Source organism: Phyllobates terribilis, unplaced genomic scaffold (assembly GCF_046119375.1).
Source record: "Phyllobates terribilis strain yellow unplaced genomic scaffold, ASM4611937v1 Scaffold_1__5_contigs__length_1240528914, whole genome shotgun sequence".
In the NCBI taxonomy this organism is placed as follows: domain Eukaryota; kingdom Metazoa; phylum Chordata; class Amphibia; order Anura; family Dendrobatidae; genus Phyllobates; species Phyllobates terribilis.
The window spans coordinates 1,145,372,423-1,145,399,211 of NW_027362761.1; the positions used below are offsets into that span (position 1 = coordinate 1,145,372,423).

A 26,789-nucleotide genomic window follows, 5' to 3' on the forward strand; every position below is an offset into this window, starting at 1 on the left:
GGAGTCACGGAGGCCCCAGCATCCAGGGAGAGTGATCTCCAAAAGAAGGCCCTATCACCGGGTCAGCAGGTGCAAGAGAGAAAGAGAGACAGTAATAAAGCCAGGCCTAGCTCCAGGCAGGTCAGAAGCTTAGCAAGTGAAAGCAACGGATCAGGAGGCCCTATACCCGCTCACTGGGGAGAGTCCAGAAGTGCACCCTGCATACCGAGTACCCTGGACCATACCTGCATCGAGACCAGTAAAGGTACCGAAGCGAACCCCCGTGTGAGTGTCTGTCATTTCTCCCTGAACCGTCCTGGCCGTCTCTCACCCGTTCCACCATTCATTTCCCCTCGCTGCCCTGAGGCCCGCTCCACCTGTGGGGAGCCGTTCCATCATCAGCTGCCCTAACATCTGCCTCAGAGGACTGCTCCGCAGCGGCGGCTCCCTTTCACCGCATTCCACAGGTGGCGTCACGAACACTTTACAAATCCCCTATAGATATTCCCCTTTTTGTTGACCGCCCTTGGCCACGGACCGGGCCAGCCACCGTGATATCCCCACCAGCATCCATAGGCCCGGCTGCCGAGTACCTCACGGCTCTGGGGGCGCGTCAATAGGAACTCCATGGGAAGCCGCATGGACTTCATCCACAAGGCAGACAGGGAAAGTCCCATACACAGACAGTTCGTATATATTGTAGGGGATTTTCCTGTCTGAGCCTCTCTGATTCTAACCACTCTACAGAGACAGGAGAATTGCCGCACACAGACTGATTATTGTGTGCAGATATTGCCAAGCAGAAGTTAAAAGCAACTTTTATAAGAGCATGAACTGAGCATGGAAACAGAACTACAACATAGTGTTTGAGAGGAAAGGGAGCAAAACAACAAAATGCAATATATTACAAAAATTCATAATTTTGCATTGCCTGGAGGATAATTAAATAAAAGCAACTTTTGCTACGCTTTAGGATTTTATATTGTTCGTTATTGCACCCAACTCCCATAAACATGTCTGGTACTGTAGGATCAGCCGAGCATGCATGTGCCCTTTATAGGGAGAGGGAAATAAGCAGCTACCAGACACTACTCGTGGCAGATTATCTCCCTTAAAAACAAAACGATTGGGCATGTTGAAATTTAATATGCCCAATTATTCTTTCACCTAATTTCAGCCGTTGGGGGAAGAATTAGGACACCCCCATAGGCATAAGATGGTCAACTAGTCTTGAAAAAGTACACTAAGCTACTGATCACCTTGCAATACTCTTGAAGACTGCTCAGATCCAAGCTTCCTCTTCTGGCATGTGATTGGCTGCAGCGGTGACCAACTTTTGCAGAAGTCAATCAGTGATGTATTGGCCATAAATGTCCCTGTAGGGGGAGCAAATGGGGGATTTACAGGTGACTCTAGTTTTTAAATTTTTTTAGACCTTTGTTTAGAAAATAAAGGGGTTGACAAATCCTTTAATTCTAATGGAAAGACTGACAGTACTGTTATCAGGGCAACTGTATAACGCTCAAAGTATTCGGACGCCCCGCTTTCAAGATGCCAGGTCTCTAAATCTGATGGCAGGACATGGGACTGACAGCAACATCGGAGGAACTGTGCCCTAATCAAAAGTAAATGTGAAGAACAGTCAATAGTGGGGAAAAATAGGAAGGAGAGTCATTGCCGAGAGCGCCACCTATTGTTGTCCTTTAAGGGTTCACAATAATGGCACTTTGGCTTATGTTCTCTATACACCTTTGTTGGTCACTATAGATTTTCTTTTCCTATGCTTTTGACCATCATATATTATTTCAGGGCTCCACTGTGAATATAGACATCTGATAATCACGTGTGTCTTTGCCTGGGAAAATACATAGTGATATCCCATGTAATGTATTCCTGCGGGATCACAGGACGCTGAACAAATAAAACAAAGTGAATGTCTCCCTTGCTATTCCCATGGGTAGAATATTGCATGCAGTCATTTCTGGGAAAGTTAGTAGACAACCAAGAAAAATCCATGTCAGGAACCTATTTGATGAAGTTTTTTTTCACATCTTATGTGGTTTGATGAGGTTTATAAAGCAGGCTTTATTCACACTTTTCTTGCAGACTTTAAAGTGTCAAACTTGGAGCAGATTCCACAAGGAATCCACAGCAAACAAATCACGTTACTTTTATTTCTATGCAAATTTTCTCTTCAGGGAGGAAGAGGACAAGAACTGTGGAAGTAGCAATCCTAAAAGTCAATATCGACTCTTTAGTAAGCCTGGCTACATTACTTGGGATATAAGCCAAACCAGACACTCTATTTGCAGACTTGTGTTTTGGTGTGCTTGCTCCTCATCAGTACAAAGCAAGAGGTCTGTTTTGGCTGGACGGAGGTGTAAGGGGTAACATCTCCCCATGTGGAGAGTGACATGCCAGTCTAAGGAGACTTAAAGGCCATGCAATGCTCCTTCAGGAAATTATATATGCAAATTGTCTCTTCAGTGAAGAAGAGGACTAGAACTCTAGTGCCACCTATTAGACATAGTAACCCTAAAAGTCAATATGGACCCTTTACCAAGCCTGGTCAGATTGCTTAGGATATAAGCCAAACCAGACACTCTATTTGCAGACTTGTGTTTCGGTATGCTTGCCTCTCATCAGTGCAAAGCAAGAGGTCTGACTTGACTGGATGAGAGGCTTCTTAAGTGGGTCTAAGGGAGTAATATATCTTCTTGTGGAGAGTGTAAAGCCAGTGTAAGGAGATTTATAGGTCATACAATGCTCCTCTGGGAAATTACACATGCACATTGTCTCTTCAAAGAGGTAGAGGACTAGAACTCTAATGTTATCTATTGACTTTTAAGAGTGCTACTTCCAATAGTTGGCACTTGAATTCAAGTCCTCTTTGAAGAGACAATTTGCATTTTTAATGTCCCAAAGGAGCATTGCATGGCCTATAAGTCTCCTTACACCAACTTGGCACTATCCACAAGGAGAAACAATACTCCTTAGACTTATTTTTTTCTGCAACAAGATTTGATTTTCAAAACCTTGTCAGAAAAATACTTGAAATAATCTCGCCGCCAAGTGGAGAGTCCGAAAACTCTCTACGAATATGTAATAATAGCCTAGGTTCACACAAAGTTTTATTAAAACTCAAATATTCTTTGATCACGCCCCACATTCATTTCACTGGCTGCAAGTTTTTTGCTATTCTTTTCTAATTAATTTTTGAAAACATCATTGCAGAATAAAATAGAAATGGCATGGCACTTCTTTTAGGTGAATTCCTCATGGAATCTGCTCCAAACTTGACAGAGTAAAAGAGCAACTGTTTTTTTTTTTCAGAAATCAATAGTATGAAACTATGTAAAAAAAAAAAAATTAAAGTTGCGTTTACGCTTTAAGTCAAAAGGCTAAAAGTGGATAAAAAAAAATACTTTAAACTATATTCAAGTACACTTTAAATACTCTTTCTATGCATCTATTCAATTCAAAGGTAAATCCAATATGTTGTTCAAACAACAAGTTCTTTAAGCTTTTTTTATTACATTTTTAAAACCTCAATGTCGGAAAAAATAAGTTGGCATGTCACTTTTTTAGAGGCAGATTCCCCATGAAATTTGCTCCAAAATTGACACAGAAGTTAAGAGGCTGCAAAAAAAATATCTAACTAAAGACCTAAAAAAAAAACTCTTGAAAATCAATACTGGGGAATAAAAAAAAAAAGAGCGTTTCCTATTGAAAAGTGATCAGATTTTTTTTTGCCTAGGTTTAGTAATAATAGTTCGGCACTTGTAGAACATTAATGTATACATGGGATCCGTAAGTTCTTACTAAGTACTGAAGTAGGATTTTACTGCTTAACCACTGCCGGAAACCATTATATTCCTATAATTACATCACAGGTTCAGAGTATGTTAAATTACAGTGTTTCCCAACTTTGCACATTTTTCCCAGGACCCTCAGTGTTTTTAGTGCTGGAGACCTTTGACCCTGGATGTTTGTTTTGCTAAGCCCTAAAATTTACATAGTGAATAGACACCTGCTCTACTGCAGGCTGCACCCAACACACATCACGTGGAAATCCGTCCCATGCATCCGAATGGGGTTATTTCTGCAGCGTCTACAAGGATTTCTGCAAGTCCTATTAATATAAATGAGACAATAGAGGAAAATTCTGCACTAAATTCTCTGCATGTGAATGCATGTCCTGAAGTCCAGACACCACAGGCAGGAATATCAGTGATTTATGTATTAGATCGAGGGGGGGGGGGGATTATTCAAGCCACAGACAAAAAAAATCAATAGCCGAATGGGACTAGCGATCCATCTGTCTTATCACAATAGTCTATTGAATAGACAAGCTGTCAATCACAGATTGTCCACAACCCTAAGTTGCCTCTTAGCTTTCTGAGACCCCTAAATGATAAATATATCAATTTACGCCATGGTGCTAAATATCACACTCCCATGTCATGAAGGGCAGACTTGCCATTCAATGGTCTGGGAAAGTGGAGTGACAATCCCTAGGAGTGCTGCAAGGGGAACCATCCACAATGCTTTCCATATATACTCAGGTCTATAGCCCTTTAGAGGGTATATAGGGAAATATACTGTATATTTCATGTATGCAAAAGTTTTAGGCAGGTCTACAAAGTCTGTAAACCCAGACAGACTGGATGATGATGAGATCAGGGCTCTGCGGGGGCCGGATCATCACTTCCAGGACTCCTTGTTCTTCTTTATGCTGAAGGTAGTTCTTAATGACATTGGCTGGATGTTTGGGGTTGTTTTCCGGCTGGAGAATAAATTTGGAGTCAGACGCCTCCCTGATGGTGTTGCATGATGGACAAGTATCTCCCTGTATTTCTCAGAATTGAGGACACCATTAATCCTGACCAAATCCCCAACCCCATTAGAAGAATGGATGCTGATCTGAAGGCAAAGGGCGGTCACACCTAATATCCATGTGATTTAGATTTCTCTTTTGGGCTACGTTCCCACGTATTTGAGGAGTTTTTAAAGGGAACTTGACAGCTGATATATGCTGCCCCATCCACGCCAACATGTATCAGACAGTGGCTGCACAATTCCAGCCATATATGTTTTTCTCTGAAATGTAACAACAATAATAGCCGCCAGGGCCTGAGCCACGCTGAAGGCTACTTGGACAGGCGGGTCCCCGTTGACTTCTCCCCACCCTCTGCCCTGGAGTGACAGGTCTCTTCCTACGTGTGTGTATATAGGCAGAGACCTGTCAGTCCAGGACAGAGGGTGGGAAGGAGCTACCAGGAACCCAACTGTCCATCTAGTCTACAGTTGTCAGATTCCCTTTAATGCTGCATATGTTTAAGTGGTATTACACTGAGTCCCCATTCAATTCAAAGTAGCTGAGCTGCAATACCAGGCACCACCTATTGAAATGTGTGGTGCTGTTTCTGGCAGGGATTAGAAAAACAGCAGCCATGGTTTTATAATCCGGGACAATAGTGCTAATTTTTGTAAACTGATAATATGGTCACATGGTGATTTTAAGACTTCTCTAAGCCAGGCACCTTATTCTAGAGAATATAAAAAAAACACTGTTGAGTTAACTGCAAAAAAAAAAAGTCTAATAATTTTAGTGGACGCCGTGTAGTACACTTTTCGTCGCAATATGCTTAGTAGATCTCTCCGGTTGATATTCATACACAACTGTCTCTAATATTGATGATTAAGCTATTTATACAGAATATTCACACATGGCCATATTGCAGGGGTCATTCCAAAAAACGCTAAATAACCATGCTGTACTTATGGGCCCTAATGGGATAGAGCTATCAGACCTCTGAACCAGTGTCAGTCACTCCCTATATAAAATGTGACAGTCCCTACATCATGGTTTAATAATAAGACTCTCTTATACCGTGGTGGGGAAAAAATAAGCAGGAGCGTATACAACTGTGAGAGGGCATGTTAGCAAAATATCAAAGTCCCTCCCCTGCGGATCTGTTGTAAGTTTAGCATCCTCTAAATCCATTTGTTATGACCTGTGGTTTGGAAGGGGCATAGTTGTTGGGCCCCTTATCCTCAATTGCCTCAAAGCAGTGGTATATGTAACGGGTCCGGGAGGCGGAACCTCTGAGCTACTATACAAGGGGGCGGCCCTTGTAAGGGAGCGGGTGGCAGTCTCCGGGTGAACGGACAGGGAGTTACGGCAAGTGATCAGGGCAGTCTCTGGGTAAGGGGTAGGTACGACCTGTGATGGCAGAACCTCCGGGTAGGCTAGCAGGCAGATGGTAGACGTGTGCTCCCAGGTGAGCAAGCGAGAGTCTCTGGAATAGCAGGTGGTCACGGCACGTGACGGCGGAACCTCCGGGCTGGCAGGCAGGTAGGTAACGGAGAAGCGCTCCCAGGTGAGCGGGCAAGAGTCTCTGAGATAGCTGGTGGTCACAGCACGTGACAACGGAGCCTCCAGGCTGGCAAGCAGGCAGGTAGCGGAGAAGCGCTCCCAGGTGAGCGGGCAAGCTGGTCCATAGACAGACTGACCGGAGTTGTAAGGCAGACCGTCGGACCTCAGGCAAGCAGGCAGGTAGCTGATGTGCGCTCCCAGGTGAGCGGACAAGTTGGTCCTTAGACAGACTGACCGGAGTTGTAAGGCAGACCGTCGGACCTCAGGCAGGCAGGCAGGTAACAAGTATTCAGGCAGGAATCAGGCAGGTAACTAGCAGGAAACTGGCAGGAAACTGGCAGGTAACTGGCAGGTAACTGGCAACGGGACCTGAGGGCTGAAGCACAGGTGAGACACAGGTGCAAACAACATTGCTCGGGCACCTCCATTTTGGAGGAGGTGCCTTATATATGATGAAGTCCTCCGGCCATTGGCCAGGGACTCCTTAGGACGGCGCGCGCGGCCCCTTTAAGAGGAGGGGAGCGCGCGCGCGCGCGCCCTAAGCACAGGGGCCGGGAAGGAGCGCGCGCTGAGAGCAGAGCGGGAGGAGGACGCCGGGAAGGAGCGCGCGCTGACAGCAGAGCGGGGAGAGGACGCCGGGCACTGAACAGAGCGGTGAGGGGAGCAGCGTCCCTGCCTAGCAGAGGGCAGGGACGCCAGCGCTACAGTACCCCCCCCTTTAGGCCCCCCCTTTTTTAGGCCAGACAGAAATTTAGCTAGGATGAGAGGGGCATGGATGTTCTCCCGGGGCTCCCACGTTCTCTCCTCAGGACCAAACCCCTTCCAATCTACTAGAAAAAAGGTCTTTCCTCTTACCCTTTTGGTGGCAAGAATGTTCTCTACCTCAAACTCGTCCTCAGCAGAAACCGGAGCAGGAGGCGTACCTGTAGACTTGGAAAAAGAGTTAAGCACCACAGGTTTGAGGAGAGACACATGGAAGGAGTTAGGGATCCGTAAGTTGGCCGGGAGTTTCAATTTATAGGCCACCGGGTTGATCTGACTGATGACCTCCAGTGGGCCGATGAACCGAGGCCCTAACTTATAGGAAGGGATCTTGAGCCGGACATATTTGGACGAGAGCCAGACTTTATCCCCAGGGCGGAATTGAGGAGGGTCCAGACGTTTTTTGTCAGCGTGTCTTTTCATACGCTCGGAAGACAGAAGGAGTGCGGACCGGGTACTCTCCCATATGGAGGAAAATTTGTTAACAAGAGATTCCGCAGCCGGATTGTCCGCCGAGGTGGAGACGGGAAACGGGATCCGAGGATGCTGACCGTAGACTACAAAAAACGGGGATTTGGAGGAAGACTCGCTCTCGTGATTGTTGTACGAGAATTCGGCCCATGGCAGGAGATCCACCCAGTCAGAATGGTGGGCATTAACGAAGTGCCGAAGGTAACTGGTCAGGTTCTGATTGATCCGCTCCACTTGACCATTAGACTGTGGGTGGTAAGCGGAGGAGAAGTCCAGGGTGACGTCCAGCAATTTACAAGTGGCTCTCCAGAAACGGGAAGTGAACTGTACCCCACGATCCGACACGATGTGACGGGGCAGGCCATGAAGACGGAAGATGTGGCGGATAAAGTCTTTAGCCAGCTCGGGTGCAGACGGAAGACCTGGCAGTGGAATGAAGTGAGCCATCTTGGAGAAGCGGTCAGCGACCACCCAAATGACCGTACAACCGGCAGAGACGGGTAGATCAGTAATGAAGTCCATCGCTATATGCTGCCAGGGGGCAGCAGGTACTGGCAGAGGTAGGAGGCGGCCGGCCGGCAGGTGTCTCGGAACTTTGTTGCGGGCGCAGGACACACAGGCAGAAACAAAGTCTATTACATCCTTGTGCAGGTTAGGCCACCAGTAGTGCCGGGTAATAAGCTGGAGGGTCTTTTTCTGACCGGCGTGGCCAGCTAGTTTAGACGAATGACCCCAGTGTAGGATCTTCTCCCGATCAGGTACAGGTACGAACGTCTTACCAGGAGGAAGACGATTTAGACTCACGGGAGCCACCTGCATTACTCTGGCGGGATCGATGATATGTTTCGGATCCTCCTCGAGATCAGACACCAGAAAGGACCGAGACAAGGCGTCCGCCTTGACGTTTTTGTCAGCCGGGCGAAAATGAAGGACAAAATCAAAACGAGCAAAAAACAAGGACCACCGGGCTTGGCGCGGGTTAAGTCTCTGGGCATGCTGGAGGTAAGCCAAGTTCTTGTGGTCAGTGTAAATTATTACCGGGTGAAGAGCCCCCTCGAGCAGGTAACGCCACTCCTCCAATGCCAGTTTGATGGCCAATAACTCTCGGTCTCCTATGGAATAGTTGCGCTCAGAGGAGGAGAAGAGTTTAGAGAAGAAGCCACAAGTTACCATCCTCCCGGAAGATGATTTTTGAGTAAGTACCGCTCCGGCTCCAGAGGAGGAGGCGTCAACCTCCAGGAAGAACTGTTTGTTGCCATCTGGGCGATGCAGCACCGAGGCGGAAGAGAAGGCCTGTTTAAGGGAAAGAAAGGCCTCCTCTGCTTCGGGTGGCCACTCTTTGGGATTAGTACCTTTACGGGTGAGCGCAGAAATTGGAGCCGTCCGGGAAGAGAAGTGTGGTATGAAGAGGCGGTAGTAGTTGGCGAAGCCCAGGAATCGCTGAATGGCCTTCAACCCCTCCGGTCGGGGCCATTTCTCGATGGCAGACAGTTTCTCAGGATCCATTTGTAGGCCGGTCTGAGAGATAATGTAGCCCAGAAACGGAAGCGAGGTCTGCTCAAAGAGGCACTTCTCAAATTTAGCGTAGAGATGGTTCTGCCTTAGCCTGAGCAGGACCTGACGAACGTCCCTCCGGTGAGTCTGGAGATCCGGAGAGAAGACCAAGATGTCGTCCAGGTACACTACTACGCAGGAGTAGAGAAGGTCCCGGAAGATGTCATTGACCAACTCTTGAAAGACGGCAGGAGCGTTACAGAGACCAAAGGGCATTAAGAGGTATTCATAGTGGCCGTCCCGGGTGTTGAATGCCGTCTTCCATTCATCCCCCTGACGAATACGAACCAGGTTGTACGCCCCACGAAGGTCCAGTTTGTTGAAGATCCTAGCCCCCCTCAGGCGATCAAATAATTCTGGAATGAGCGGAAGGGGGTACTTATTCTTCACCGTGATCAGGTTTAGGCCTCTATAGTCTATACAGGGACGGAGAGAGCCGTCCTTCTTTTTGACGAAAAAGAAGCCTGCTCCTGCCGGGGAGGTAGATTTCCGGATGAATCCTCTGGCCAGATTCTCCTCAATATATTCGGACATTGACCGGGTCTCAGCAGCGGATAAAGGATAGATACGCCCACGGGGAGGAGTAGTACCGGGTAGCAGATCGATGGGACAGTCGTATGGTCTATGTGGTGGTAATGTCTCTGCCTCCTTTTTATTAAAGACATCTGCATAAGACCAATAAGGAATCGGAAGTCCAGGTAGATTAGCTGGGGTAGGAGAGGGACGGATGGGATGGACGGGAACCAGGCAGGTTTTATGACAGTCTTGTCCCCAGCGAAGGACCTCTCCGGTTTGCCAGTCTAGCACGGGTGCATGTCTCTGGAGCCAGGGCAGACCTAGCAAGAGGGCGTGAGAGAGTCCAGGCAGAACATGAAAGGAGATACTTTCAGAATGCAGCATTCCCACCTGCAGGGTAATGGATTCGGTGATGAGTTGAATGGGGCGAGGTAAGAGGCCCCCACCCACGGCAGCGACAGACAAGGGTACAGCCAGAGGTTTGGTGGGGATGCGGTATTTCTCAACCAGGGACTGTGAAATAAGGTTCCCGGCTGCTCCAGAGTCAAGTTGGGCTAGTTCGAAATAACGGTTCTCCCCGTAGATGATCGAAACTGACAACAGCAGGGATGGAGAGGATTTATTCTTGTCTAGGTGGACCTCTCTGAGCGAACCTAGACACAGGCGTTTCCCGACCTCTCCGGGCAGGCACGGATCTGGTGCTCCTTACTGCCACAGTAGAAGCAGCTCCCCTCGGCACGGCGTGAGTCCTGACGGGTTTTGACCATCTTGGTCTGGTCGACCTGCATAGGCTCAGGAGAGTGTACCTGGGGAGAGATGGAGGGAATGACGGGTTTCTGGAGAGTAGGAGCTAAACGTGGAATCCTTCTCTCACGGGTGACCTCTTTGGCACGCTCCTGGAACCGTAGGTCAATCCGGGTGGCAAGGGTTATTAGATCATCGAGAGAGGTAGGAATGTCCCGACCAGCAAGTTCATCTTTAATACGACCGGACAGACCCTCCCAGAAGACGGATACCAGAGCGTCGTTATCCCAGGCCAGCTCCGAGGCAAGGGTGCGGAACCGTATGGCATATTGGCCCACGGTGAGACCCTCCTGACGGAGGCGTAGCAGAGAGGATGCGGATGAGGTCTTCCGTCCGGGTTCGTCGAAGACTTTCCGGAAAGCCGAGAGAAAAGCAGGCAAGTTGGACACCAGGGGGTCTCCTCTCTCCCATAGAGGATTTAGCCAGGCCAGGGCCTCCCCGGTGAGATGGGACATGATAAAGGCAATTTTGGCCCGGTCGGAATTAAACTGATGGGACAAAAGTTCAAAGTGCAGGGTGCACTGATTTATGAAGCCCCGAGCCTGGACGGGGTCGCCTCCGAAGCGAGGAGGTGCAGAGAGCCGGGGTCCGGGGTAGGATACCATAGTATTAGTGGGCAGCGGAGCTGCCGGTTTGCAAGATATGGCACTGGCGGAGGTTGTTGGTGGATCAGACAGAGTGTTCAGGCGAGTATTAACATTCCGCAGGTGACCCAGGATGGACTCCTGTTGGGACCTCTGACGGGACAGTTCAAGACAGAGGTCCGAGAGCGAGGGAGCTTGGGTGCCACCGGGTTCCATGGCCCGAGCAAACTGTAACGGGTCCGGGAGGCGGAACCTCTGAGCTACTATACAAGGGGGCGGCCCTTGTAAGGGAGCGGGTGGCAGTCTCCGGGTGAACGGACAGGGAGTTACGGCAAGTGATCAGGGCAGTCTCTGGGTAAGGGGTAGGTACGACCTGTGATGGCAGAACCTCCGGGTAGGCTAGCAGGCAGATGGTAGACGTGTGCTCCCAGGTGAGCAAGCGAGAGTCTCTGGAATAGCAGGTGGTCACGGCACGTGACGGCGGAACCTCCGGGCTGGCAGGCAGGTAGGTAACGGAGAAGCGCTCCCAGGTGAGCGGGCAAGAGTCTCTGAGATAGCTGGTGGTCACAGCACGTGACAACGGAGCCTCCAGGCTGGCAAGCAGGCAGGTAGCGGAGAAGCGCTCCCAGGTGAGCGGGCAAGCTGGTCCATAGACAGACTGACCGGAGTTGTAAGGCAGACCGTCGGACCTCAGGCAAGCAGGCAGGTAGCTGATGTGCGCTCCCAGGTGAGCGGACAAGTTGGTCCTTAGACAGACTGACCGGAGTTGTAAGGCAGACCGTCGGACCTCAGGCAGGCAGGCAGGTAACAAGTATTCAGGCAGGAATCAGGCAGGTAACTAGCAGGAAACTGGCAGGAAACTGGCAGGTAACTGGCAGGTAACTGGCAACGGGACCTGAGGGCTGAAGCACAGGTGAGACACAGGTGCAAACAACATTGCTCGGGCACCTCCATTTTGGAGGAGGTGCCTTATATATGATGAAGTCCTCCGGCCATTGGCCGGGGACTCCTTAGGACGGCGCGCGCGGCCCCTTTAAGAGGAGTTATGTGGTTCCTTATATACTAGTGTAATGAGTTTTATAGAGAAATGTTTGTATCTACTGTACATTACAGCATACTACCTGGAGACACAACATAAAATAGTGAGAGTTATGGTTATGAATATGAAGGCAGATGTTAATAATTTCATAAAGGAAGTGATCCAAGGAAAAGTGCAGAAGGCTAATGAAACTAGGTTACCCCCGTAATGTAGTCCCTGGCGAACACGGAGCTACAGCAACAGGTCAATGCTATCTCGTCACTGACAAAGACTTACGAGAAGCCGTGAACAACACTGAGCCATTATGATGATGATGGCAGCGCTGTAAGTGGAAACGGACAAAGGATCATCATGTCACACATAGCAGGACGGCTGCCTCTCATTCATTAATCAGGGCCAATGTAAGGTCACTGACCTTGAAGAACTCCAACAACTGAGACATGGATAAATTACCTCGCATCAAAAGAGGGAACGATAATATTATATTGGGGAATACTGTGCCAATATAGTTGCAATCAAAATCATCCCAGCTCCATTGCAAAGTAGGTTTATCTGCAAAATTTACAAACTTTGTGCCATTTCTAATAAACTAATGAAACGAGAACAATATAAATAGCTCAAAGCAACTAATATAACAAGTGGTTCCCCAAATTCTGCACAAAATGTCACTCCGAAGTCTCAGAATTATTCACACCCTTCATGATAAGTGTCTTTAGTGCTTAGTAGAGTCCCTTTGGCTGTTATAACCTGCTGCCATCAGGATACATAGCCAGACATCACCTTCCGGCAATGTTCCTGAGGAATCTTAGCCCCTTCCTTACAGGTTATGGCATCTAACTCAATGATATTTTTGGGTTGTCAAGAGATTGGTCCAAAAAGGGAAGCAATCCACAGAAAATGACCTATTGATTACATCAAGTTCTTGTTTTAACCCCTTCCCGACAAATGACATACAACTGTCCAACTGCATCTGCGTCACATGTCGGGTCCCTGATTTTGATGCAGGCCATTTTCTGTCTCTAACAGCCATAGGTGGAGCGGAGCTTTGACAGCGGAATTTAAAACCCACCAGTAGGGGGCGCATCATTCCACTCTCCCATCGGCACATACATGACGTGATCACGGGGCGCCGATGGGTCGCCATAATAGCCGGGGCCCTGCTGAAGACCTCCATGTTTATTATGACAGTTGTTCTGTGAAAGCCAGCGTATAGCTGACGTTCATGGGAGCTATACGTAGCAATGCTAATGCACTGCTATGTTGAGTACAAGAGATCAGATGATAGCAGATTCAAGTCCCCTAAGGGGACCAACAAATAAAGTGAAACATTTTTAAAAAAAAAAAAATATGAAAAGAAATACAAAAATACAGAATTTTAAATCACCCCCGTTTTGCCCCATTAAATATAAAGCGATTTTATTAAAAAAATAAAAAAAACACATATTTGGTGTCACCATGTTCATAAAAGTCCGATCTATCAAAACATAAAATTAATCCGATCGGTAAATAGTGTAACGAAAAAAGGAATCGAAACGCCAGAATTACGTTTTTTGGCCCCTGCAACATTCCAGTAAAGTTCACTAAGAGGCGCTCAAAACAGTGTATTTACCCCAATATGGCACACCAGCTCAGGGTGAAAAAAATAAGCCCTCACACAGCCCCAAATCCTAAAAATTTTAAATGATGACACATGAAAAAAAATTATTTTTTTATTTTTTTTAGAAATTTCTGAATTTTTTTTTAAACACTTTAATAAAAAAAAAATGACACATTTGGCATCTGCATAATCGTACTGACATACAGAGTTGTTATCTTCCATTGTAATCCTACCAAACTTTAAAGTAAAAGCTACATGTAACACAAAAAACGATTTAAACAATGGATCATTTTGTGATGATCTTTTCCCTTTTATGAGAAGAGATCATTGCCTTGCACAAAGAAGGAACCAGATACAAAACGGTACAAAGGCATTGAATGTTCCTAGAGATACAGCTGGAAGGTCAAAGTTATAGGAGCACGGACTACACTACCTGGACGTTGCAGAAATAGGAAGCAGTCACCAACTGCCACCAAATTACTGAGGAAGCAGCTAGTCAAAAACCTGCAAATGATCGCAAAGATCTGCAGCGAGATTTGGTGGTAGCAGGCACTGAGGCTTCAGCTTTCACAGTTGGGGTAAGTGCACATCTTTTCTAGGTGGATTCCACCTGGATCCTGCTTGAAAAAGTGCTCGATAAACTGTAAAAATAATGAATCTATGTAAAGCAGCGTCAAAACAACTTGCTGTGCAAATGTTTCGTCTTTTGTCACTTCTTTTAACTGCTTCAGGCTGCAAAATTCGTGAAGCGGCTAAAAGAAGTGACCTGTCCATTCTTCAGACGGCTTCTGCTTGGAAGATGACACTATTTTACATATAACATTTTTTTACAAAGATGCTGGTGGCAAAGCTGCCGCAAACAATATATAAACAGATGATAAAGAAGTTGCTTTAGGAAAAACACAGCTGCCATTTTCTTTAAACATATTCTGCTTTAAAAAATATAAAAGTACGCTGGAATCTAAAAGATATACCCTAAGGAGTATAGTAAACACTGAAAGTCTCCATGCCTGGACTACAAGACATACATATCTACTGACCCAAAAGCACAAAAAAAAAAATCCAATAAGCTCAAAATCATGTAAACAAGCCATAGAAGTTTTGTTGTGGAGCAATGAAACAAAACTGGAACTTTTTGGGTCGATATATCAGAGGTATGTCTGAGTAGGAAGGACAAAGCATACTCTGAAAAGAACACCTGGCCTACAGAAAGCGTGGCGGAGGCTCAGTGATGGCTAAAGTGAAGCATGGTAAGGGCTCAGTGTTGCCTACAGTGAAGAATGGCATTGGCTTGGTGATGCCTACAGTGAAACACAGCGTTAGCTTAGTGTTGCCAACAGTGAAGCATGGCGGCAGCTTAGTGATGCCTACAGTGAAGCAAGGCAGTAGCGTAGAGATGCCTACAGTGAAGCAAGGCGGTAGCTTAGTGTAGCCAACAGTGAGGCATGGCGGTAGCTTAGTGATGCCTAAAGTGAAGCATGGCGGTAGCTTAGTGATGCCTACAGTGAAGCATAGCGACAGCTTAATGATGCCTACAGTGAAGCATGGCGGTAGCTTAGTGATGCGTACAGCGAAGCATAGCGATAGCTTAGTGATACCTATAGTGAAGCATGGCGGTAGCATAGTGATGCCTACAGTGAAGCATGGTGGTACCTTAGTGATGCCTAGAGTGAAGCATGGCGGTAGCTTAGTGATGCCTACAGTGAAGCATGGCGGTATCTTAGTAATGCCTACAGTTAAGCATTGGTAACTGTAGGAATGCTGCCACAAGTTTGTGTCCAACTATGCATCATGTTTTCAGCAGGTCAAAACAGCCAAAGGGGCTCTACTAAGTACTAAAGACACTTCAAATAAACCAAGAAGAAGTGAGAACTGCTGCTGCTCTGTGAATTCTTTCAGATGTCAGTTTTGTCTGAAGGAAGTGAGAGCGAAGCGGCTTCTGATTGGCTATAATGCTTATATGACATAATTTCAATTGAGCTCTGGGAGATATGACGCAGACATCGCCACACCGGAGGTGAGTATAGCTGTTATTCATTTCCATGGAGGAAATATAGTGATTGAGAAGGGGTTGTCTGAGTAGTGGACAATCCTTTAATGAGTATGCAACAGCAATATCTACACATAAGAGCATTATATAATTTATAACTTCTAGGATTCCCACACTTTCATAGGTTTTTTTGGTGTACTGGTTGCTATTGGCAACAAAAACAGTTTGGGCAAGATTTTCAAAACTGTCCATAAAAGAAATTTTCTTTGTTGCTTATCTAGATAAGGGAACTGAAGGTAAACTAATCAAATTTGCAGACAATGCAAAGCTAAGAGAGATAGCAAACACTAGAGAAGACAGAGAAAGGATTCAGAAGGATCTAGATAAGCTTGAGCAATGGGCAGCAACTAATAGAATGGTATTTAACATGGAGAAATGCAAGATTCTATATCTAGGCAAGAAAAATGAAAATTACATTTCCAGAATGGGAGGAATAGAACTAAGCAACAGCATGTGTGAAAAAGACTTGGGTATACTAATAGATCACAGACTGCACATGAGTCAACAGTGTGATGCAGCAGTTAAAAAGGCAAATAAAGTTCTGGGATGTATTAAAAGAAGCATAGAGTCTGGATCACGTGAAGTAATTATCCCCCTCCACTCATCCTTGGTCAGACCTCATCTGGAATACTGTGTCCAGTTCTGGGCATCACATTTTAAAAAAGATATTGAAAAACTGGAGCAAGTTCAGAGAAGAGCGACCAGGATGGTGAGCGGACGGCAAACTATGTCCTACAAGGAACGGTTACAGGATCTGGGAATGTTTAGCTTGCAAAAAAAAGAAGACTGAGAGGAGACTTAATAGCTGTCTACAAATATCTGAAGGGCTGTCACATTGTAGAAGGATCATCCTTATTCTCATTTGCACATGGAAACACGAGAAGCAATGGGATGAAACTGAAAGGGAGAAGATACAGATTAGATATTAGAAAAAACTTTCTGACAGTGATGGTGATCAATGAGTGGAACAGGCGGCCACGAGAGGTGGTGAGTTCTCCTTCACTGGAAACAGAGGCTGCACAGACATCTGTCTGAGATGGTTTAGTGACTCCTGCATTGAGCAGGGGGTTGGACACGAGGACCCTGGAGGTCCCCTCCAACTCTAACATTCTATGAGTCTATAAACAGCTCTGATAGAATGAAGCTGCATTGTGACTGGTTGCTATTGGCAACAAAGACAGTTTAGGTCAGATTTTCAAAACTGTCAAGCAGAAAAACTGTCTTTGTTGCCCAGAGCAACCAATCAAACAATTCTGATAGAGTGAAATCTGCACTGTGACTGGTTGCAAAGGGGAAAAAAAGGCAATTTTTCTTCTACAAAGTTTTGATAAATCTGCCCCAAGATCCATACATGGGGTAAATCTCTACATGTAACCCCATGTAACATGTAAAGGAAGCAGAAAGAGATCCACGTGATAATATAGAAATAATTGCTTAACGCACTTACACAAAGCGACTCAATACAGCTGTGAGCCGTTGTAGGGTCACGGAGCTGCGCTCTCTGCTGACACCAGTCCTTTATCTTAATTATTGCTCCTCCTGCACTCAGTAGACGGATTCAAGGAGATTTCCTTTTACAGATATTTTCAATATTAAGCAGGTTCACATGAAAAAGGTGCATTTTATGTGGGACGTGAACTTTCTAGACCCCATAGGGATTAAAGGTTTTTTTCATTTTAATGTAAAAAAACTGCAAAAGAAACCTGCTCTGATTACTGTGCTTTTCTTCTCCTTAATTTTATGCATTTTTGGTAAATACTTTACTTAGTTTTTTATTGTATTTTTAGTGCATAAACACTGGGACTCCACCCTTAAAAATGCAATTGAGTTTTTTACAGGCTCCTCATAGAGCAACAGGGGGAAAAATACACAAAAAAATGAACAGATCAGCCATAAAGGCTGTGGGTCCACAATGAGTTTTTGGTGAGTTTTACCAAGTAGCAAAAACTCATTGCGGGCACACAGCCTAAGGCCTCATTCAGACATCAGTTTTTCTCATACAAGTGATAACTGTTAAATAATCAAATATTGATTTCTAATCTCAATTCTGTACTGCATAGATTACATCAGCGGCATGGTAGGTTTTGCTGACATTATATGTGTTATTCTTGTATACTTAGCTCAGGGAAAATGGTTAGTGCCATATATAGAAAAACAGGTGCTATGTGGGACATATATAACCCACGTGAGACACAGGGAGGGGTTCAGCTTTCCACTTCACACTGACATTAGACGGAGGGTCTGCACATCTGACATGTAGGCCTCACCCACGTGCTCGACACAGACAGACGAAACTACCATTCAGGATCCCGGGAAAGATGGATAAAAGCTTGACATGTGTTCCTGATCATATGGCATTTTGGACTTAAACACACAAAGACATGAGCTCATGAAGTATTTTGATAGCCTGGGTGAGTAGCTGAGACGTGCTACCCAGATGGGCACTCATGGATGAATCTCAATGGACAATCTCTTTGTAACTATTTCAACTATTTTATGTTTTGCTGCAATTATTTTTTTTGCATGGACAATCCAATAATAAACTGCTACTTTTTTTAATAAGATTATCATGACATGTTCTCTGCAGTATCGCATCTGGTAAACAGTCCTGTATAAATAAATATACAAAATAAATATATTGAAAAATAACACAGATTGCACTTGTACCTATGACAGTCTATGGGGCTGCTCACGCATTTGATATTTTCCTCGGACCGAGTGGGCCATTTTAAAAAAATGGAGACATGTCCAGTATTCAACCAAGTGTCAGATCAAAATTATCAATGCAAGTCTATGGGTGTGTGAAGAAATCAAACAGCACTCGGATGGTATCCAAGTGCGGTCCGATTTTCACGGACTGTGAGAAATGAGTAGGTGGAGAAACTTTTTCTTTTTCTCCATGTACGAGAAAAATTGATGATACTCAGACCAAACTCGGATCAAAATAATCGGTCCGTTTTTCTCATACGTGGAAAATACTGACCCCTGAGTGAGCCCTAAAGCAGAAAATTTTGTCCACTAAAAACATAGAAAAAAAAAAAAAACATCCTATGGGGGCGCAGAAACAATGCTTGTAAAATTGCAGTTGGGTTCCTAAATGTGCAACAGCAAAGTCGCTGCACTACATAAATGCGCTATCAAAAGGATGAGTTAAATCTGCACTAAAAATCCATTAAAAAAAGAAAGCTTAAACACAAAAAAAGCAAATGGAAACGCAATAAATAGAGTAGATTGCTAATGCATATTATGGTAAGGATACCTGTGGAAAACAGAAGAAAAACCGCAGCATTCCTATATGTGGGAACTGGGCCTTAAACATCACTGTCATTCAGAAACATGTCTGAAATCAGATTTGATGGTGGCCCAGATGGTAAGAACTAACGGGTTTCATCACTTCACTGGGTTTTGTGTCCATTTGGATCTCATTGATTAGGCCTTAGGCCATGTTCACACGTTCAGTATTTGGTCAGTATTTTACATCAGTATTTGTAAGTCAAAACCAGGAGTGGAACAATCAGAGGAAAAGTATAATAGAAACACGTCACCACTTCTGTATTTATCACCCACTCCTGGTTTTGTCTTACAAATACTGATATAAAATACTGACCAAATACTGAACCTGTGAACGTGGCCTTAGACAGTAAGTATCAGCAGACTCTCACAAATTAGTTTTGCAGGAATTTTCTTCTCTTTTTCCAACCACTAATTGAGAGACGTGCAGAGGTTCCTTCCTTTTTAATGAAGAAGTTCATATCAATACGTAGGCTCATCTGATAGCCAATGGAATAAAGAACGATATTACAGTGTACTTAATTTACCCAAAATTACATTTTCAGTCTGAAGAATCACTTTAAAGTGCCATCCACTAGGTGTCTCCCTTCTGATTAACTTGCCATCCACTGCCAGTTATCAATCTGTCTCTAGAAGCCAATAAACCATGACAGACTACAGGTAGTGGGGGATGATCTTTGTCTCTCTGCCCCTGCTCTCATATATCTATCATGTACTCATAACAGAGAGCAGGGACAATGAATGTTAGGCAGTGATAGAAAGGAGGCTCCAGGTCTGATAGTGCTGGCAGAATGCTGACAAAGAAGAACCGCCCACTCAAAGAGAATGTTACAGAGCATGAGAATCAGGGTAGTTCCGGTACATATTAAACTGTTATGTAAACCATAAATATATATGTGTTTCAGCTGCTGCAGAACATCATAATGTACACTTCAGCTGCTACAGACCTTCCTAAAGAGCTACTGTAAGGAAAAGGAACAATCATATTAGCAAAGTATTTGTTTAAGGGCAGAAATCCATGTCTCTTTAAAATGAAGGGGGATAACAGTTTGTATATTTGAATCGCAGCTTTTTTTTTTACCTTTGTAAATGATTATAGAGAAAGAGCGAGAGAGATCAATATATACGTATGTAGCAGAGCTACGTTTGCCAAGATAGCAGAGCTATGTTTGTCACAGTTCTAGCAGCAGTGGATGTGCAGGATCTCGTCAGCAGTAATTACTATGAGATCCCCTCGGTATCTTGTCCTATATCAAATCATTCCGTAACTTGAGATATTTTTTTTTATTTATTTTCCAGCACAGGGTTAAATTTGCATCCCCTCCCCCTACATGAGGAGGATGAAGACGCACAGCAGCGGGAAGCATTATGCAGATAGGAGCACTTTTTGCTAAATGAACGATTCAGCCCATTTGACATACCGCACTAGTCACGCTTTTGTTGGCCTACCGAGCCCGCGCGGAATAAAGTGGCCATTAATTAAGTTGACCCAAAGCTAATGATTGAAGAAGTCACATGACCGGTCCCAGATTACAGCTCTCTGGTCTAATTTTAGAAAATTGATTTTTGGATTTTTTTTTTTGCTCCCTGTAAACTGTGAAAGCAGAGAGCGGCCTGTAATCCTCGTCTGATCAACTTCTAGCAGCGTAACAAAAAAGGCGCGTTTTTGCTGCACTCATTAGTATAAAGTGAAATCTGCCGCAAAAACTGAAAAGAATTGACATGTCGTAGATATAAATCTGCAAGGAAAAAATAAATAAGCAACTTGTGCATGAGACTTCAAGATTTACTGGTAAAAAGGAAACCCTTCAGGTTTTGTGACAAATCTGTGCAGAAAAAAAAGTGACAAATCTGCAAGTTGCGCACAGGCAACTCAAAGTACTATTCATTGCCCTACAATATGTCGTATGGCTAAAAGTAGTGGGGCAAGAAGAACACATTGTAAGTAAAAAAAAAGATAAATCCTAAAAGCAATAGAAAATTATTCTATCAATTTCTAACATATTATTATATCTTATGGCTATTTTTTAGAAATTTTGTGATGCTGATTAATATTATTATGATGGTTATTTCTTTAGTAGTAAGATACAGTGGACTACCACACATCAAACAGATACTAACAATATATTATATGGCGGACTCCTATTAACCAGTATATTTAATGTAGACTGATAATTCTGAATATAATTATCATCAATAAATAGCATAGAGTGAACATTTTCTATATATATAAATAAATATATATAGATATTTTACTGTTTGCCGTATATAAATTGCTGAATGTCCTATTAAAGAGGTTTTCTAGTCTGAGGCTTTGTTCCCACAATGAGTTTTTGGTGAGTTTTTTGCACTGCGTATTTTTGATTAAAAAAAAAATACCCCCGGCCTGGTGGGCATTGCCATACTTGTGGTCTTGTGACTACAATCTCCTCTGCTAGAATACTGAAAAGCGGAGGAAAGCCTAGTCGGTATATAGGGAAATCATGACAGTGTGCGCAACACACACTGTCACGATTAAGGCAGTCACATAGAGTGAGCGCAGACGTTTCTTCTCTGAATGAACCACCCCTTTAATAAACGGAACAATTCTTCATGTACGCGTTCTATGTTTCTTATGGATAGAACAAGCACCCATTATGATGTTTGGGGGCAGTTCAGGGTCTTTTTTAAGACAAATTGTCTGCAAAAAGAATGAAAATAGAGACATGTCCGATTAAAGACAGAACCCACAAAAATGAATGAAAATCTGATCCAGCACACTGACGAAAAAAAACCAGATGTGTGAAACCGGCTTATTACATTATTAGTAGATTATATATATATATATATATATATATACACACACACATATAGTCTTTATTTATATAGCACCAACATATTCTGCAGCACTTTACAATTTAGAGGTTCATATACAATAGTCATAAGTAACATAGTTAAAGATAGTACAATAATATATATATATATATATATATATTTACACACATATGTATATAATTAATGTACTTGGGGTAGTGATTTATACATATATACTGACATCAGACAGAATACAATAATAATTTAATAGATGGTAGATTATCAATTTTCTGGATAATTGGACAGTTTCTTGTATACAGTCTATTAACAGTAACACTATAAGACCAAATTAAAATAGTAACACAAAATGATCCACTAGGCCATGTTCACATGAAGCGTAAATTATGCATTTTTTTTTTTGTATGGAAAATCCGCTGTCTTTACAGTTCAAGCAAACTGAATGTGACTTCATGAAGACTCCTGCACCACTAGGTGGTATTCATTTAAAAGACATTGAGGAACTACCGGTACTTATTTTATAAGGAGAACCTTGGAAAAGTGCCTGACAAAAGAAATAAGAGGCCTAGAGAACGAGGCATTTAAAAAAAAAAAACACAAGGAATACCCCCAACCCTCCCAAAAAAGTACAAAACCCCTCAAATAACACATTGCCTTTTGATAACTCCTGGTAGTATCATGTTTTGCTGGAAAAAGCTGCAAAAACCAATAGTATTTCAATCAGGGGGGTCTCATTAGTTCTCACTGCCCAGAGCTACAAACAGGCTCCGGAGTATTAAATGCCGGATTACAGGAACGTCGCTGCACAATCCTATGCAATTATTTATAGAGCTGATTATTATTTACATCTAAATATTAATCATTTTCCATTATTGTTGCAACCACGTCATACACATATCCTGATCATACAGAGTTTCTTTGCTTTCTGTGTGATTGTTGCACATGATTTATAGTTTCTGTAAATTGTGTAATTTCCTCAGTCATCTCCATCAGGAATAACAAGTTTTTGCCTCATTCACACGTCCGCGGTTTTCAGGGCTAGCACTCGTACCTGTGATAGTCTATGGGTCCGATTTATTTCCCGCGGACTGAACGTTCACCAGAAAATATCGGACACATGTGCGAACAACCATGCAAGTCTATGGGTCCATGAAAAAAAATCTAGGATAACATATGAGTGCGTTATGATTTTCACAGATTGTCAGAACAGAGAAGATGGAGAAGCTTTTTTTTTAAATTTCTCCACGTACAAGAAAATCGGACGACACTGATCACAGTCTGATCAGAAAAATTGGTCTTATTTTCTTATACGCAGGAAAAAAAATCAGAGATATGAATGAGGCCTCGGGCTGTGTTCACACAATGAATTCCCAATGCGTATTTTTTGCCGTGATTTTCTGAAAATGCGGTGTATTTCTATTGCACATACCATGACCTGTGTACATTAAGGGTCCCACAGCTAGGGGGACCCACTGTTCCCACACCGGTCCATATGCTACAAAGCCTGTCACTGGAGAGATTAACTTTCCACTTTCCTGAAAAGTTTTGGCTCCCATCCAGTTCTTCACCTGATTATCTCACATTATGTGACACCACAAGTGATTGCAAATCAATCAAAGACCATAAAAAATACAATGCACGAGAAACCATATTTTTTCAGATACATTCTACATTTACAGTTATCCATGCCTCCTGTCACTTGTAGTTCTCCAATGGTTGGAGTGCAACAACTTTCCAAGCAAAAATCACACCCATGAAGTATGAATGGCCTCATTCCTGCCAGGGAGAGTATACAGCACTGCTGGTGTTTATTCCCTGGATCAAGGTGGGACATTGAGACCCCCAGAGAAGTATGAGACAAGAATAACCAATCACGTATGTCATCATCTATATGGAGACCCCCGATGACCTTTATGCATTAATAACATATACAATATGCAGAATAAACAATGCGATAACAATAACAAAGCGCAATAATAAAAGTAACAATATGGGGGGTAACTTGTATCCCAACCAGTCCAGATATATCATATACTTTATACCAGATCATGAGAAACAATGGTGACCCCCAGGGAATGATCGGCAGCAGCACAGCGACATCCCCCTGTTATCTGGAGGCAGCAGATCATACATCAAGTCTGACAAGTGTCACCATAGATTGATGGGCAGCGAGTGTAGAAGTACATAGTAGTGACCAACCAGCAGCAACGTCAATGATGGCAACCACAAGGGAGCAGGTCAGTCACACACATGCCACAGGGCACCACTGTACTGCAAGGGCACCTAGGTGGGCATATTAATGAGTATATTGGTGGATAAGTTTACTGATGTGGTGAATGGGCATGAACATTTAGCTCTCCAACTATATAGTCAAAGCAGGCATATGGATAAGGAAGTGAGTATTCCTAGATATGTACAGTAAGCAGGCATTTACAGCTGGAAACAACATATACATATAAGTGGGCAACATCTCAATGTGTAAGTGAGCTGGTAGCCCTGGCAGTACATAGGCATCTATCAGGGCACATAGCAGAGCATGTACAGTATATGTACTCAGGACATCAACTCATTTAACTCTGCACAGACCTGTGCCAGGACATTTAACTCTGTGCACACACCTATACCAAGGTACTTAACTGGCAGTGCTTGTATATATGCCAGGGTATTTAACTGGCAGTGCTTGTATATATATATATATATATATGTGGCATTATATGGACCTGTACCAGGATAACTCTGGCAGTATATATAGATGTACATGGCATTTATATGGCATTATATGGACCTGCACCAGGATAACTCTGGCAGTATATATAGATGTACATGGCATTTATATGGCATTATATGGACCTGCACCAGGATAACTCTGGCAGTATATATAGATGTACATGGCATTTATATGGCATTATGTGGACCTGTACCAGGATAACTCTGGCAGTATATATATATGTACATGGCATTTATATGGCATTATATGGACCTGTACCAGGATAACTCTGGCAGTATACATAGATGTACATGGCATTTATATGGCATTATATGGACCTGTACCAGGATAACTCTGGCAGTATATATAGATGTACATGGCATTTATATGGCATTATATGGACCTGCACCAGGATAACTCTGGCAGTATATATAGATGTACATGGCATTTATATGGCATTATATGGACCTGTACCAGGATAACTCTGGCAGTATACATAGATGTACATGGCATTTATATGGCATTATATGGACCTGTACCAGGATAACTCTGGCAGTATATATAGATGTACATGGCATTTATATGGCATTATATGGACCTGCACCAGGATAACTCTGGCAGTATATATAGATGTACATGGCATTTATATGGCATTATATGGACCTGCACCAGGATAACTCTGGCAGTATATATAGATGTACATGGCATTTATATGGCATTATGTGGACCTGTACCAGGATAACTCTGGCAGTATATATATATGTACATGGCATTTATATGGCATTATATGGACCTGTACCAGGATAACTCTGGCAGTATACATAGATGTACATGGCACTAATGTGGCACTGTATACACCATGGCATCTAACTGTTTGCAGTGCACATACTAGAGCATCTAACTGTGGCAGGGCATACACATGCCAGTGGGCACTGATATCTTGGCATGCCATAGTACTACTGATGGCTATAGGGAGTGACATTTGTCAGGTGTCAGGTAGCCTTAATCCCATGCAGAGGTAATGCTGGCTGTGACTCACGCTGCTGTTCTCTCCGGTCCAGTGCACCATGGCTTGGTTGTGAGATGCGTCCCCCTTGAGCACAAACGAGGTGCTGAGCATGGCGATGTGATCCTTGCTTGCAGCCCTCCCGGAGCGGCCAGCTGGAGCAGCAGCATCCTCACTAACCCCATTCCCATCAACTCTGCTCGCAGCCTCCTGTAGATCCCGTGCACTCCTCCTGCTCACCCAGCCTGTGCCCTGGACCAGCTGCACCAGCAGGGAAAGGCTGGCAAAGCACAGGATGCCCATAGGAGGAGGAAGAAGTGGTGCCCTCAGTGCCATGCTCCTCTTCTGATGTGGCTGGTGACAGGCAGGGGATGTGTATGCCAGATAGATAGATACTGGAGAGAGAGGGTGGGATTGCAAACAAAGCAAGGTTTTCCTCCTTACATTGGATAACACTGAGCTTTCACAAGTGGAGCTGTCAGTGGAAAAGGAATGCGGGCGCCATCTGCTGGTGAAAGTGTGCAATGCCTCTGTAGTGTACATTGTAGCAGATACCAGAGTACAGTAGTCCTGGTAGTGCTATGTACATCCCCAACTCACATGATATAACATATACTTAGCAGTACAATAGGAACCCTTCTGTGACCAGGCTTTAAGGCAAAGCTTCACCTTTCACCTGCTGCACCTAAAGGAAAGATCTCAAATACCTAAGGGTACAATCTCAAGTACCTAAGGGTACGATCCCAAATACCTAAGGGTACAATCCCATGTACCTAAGGGAACAATCCCAAGTACCTAACGGTACAATCCCAAGAACCTATGGGTACAATCCCATGTACCTAAGGGAACAATCCCAAGTACCTAAGGGAACAATTCCAAGTACCTAAGGGTACATTCCCAAGTACCTAAGGGTACAATCCCAAATACCTAAGGGAACGATCCCAAGTACCTAAGGGTATGATCCCAAGTACCTAAGGGTACGATCCCAAGTACCTAGGGGTACAACCCCAAGCACATAAGGGTACAATCCCAAGTACTTAAGTGTACAATCCTAAGTACCTAAGGGTACGATCCCAAGTACCTAAGGGAACAATCCCAAATACCTAAGGGAACGATCCCAAGTACCTATGGGTATGATCCCAAGTACCTAAGGGTACAATCCCAAATACCTAAGGGAACAATCCCAAGTACCTAAGGGTACGATCCCAAGTACCTAAGGGAACAATCCCAAATACCTAA

At 44.1% G+C, this 26,789-nt stretch overlaps 1 protein-coding gene across 2 annotated transcripts in view; it reads right to left on the bottom strand.

Moving 5' to 3' along the window:
* SORCS2 (sortilin related VPS10 domain containing receptor 2) overlaps positions 1 to 25,990 on the bottom strand; it is a 1,226,315-nt gene extending 1,200,325 nt beyond the window's left edge. The window contains exon 1 of one of the 2 annotated variants that reach the window (XM_073647901.1): positions 25,584 to 25,990. In XM_073647901.1, the coding sequence (XP_073504002.1) occupies positions 25,584 to 25,886 (303 nt within the window). In that variant the 5' untranslated portion in view covers positions 25,887 to 25,990. The remainder of the gene's footprint in view (positions 1 to 25,583) is intronic. The other variant, XM_073647911.1, reaches the window with a different exon arrangement.
* Positions 25,991 to 26,789: the final 799 nt, after the last annotated feature.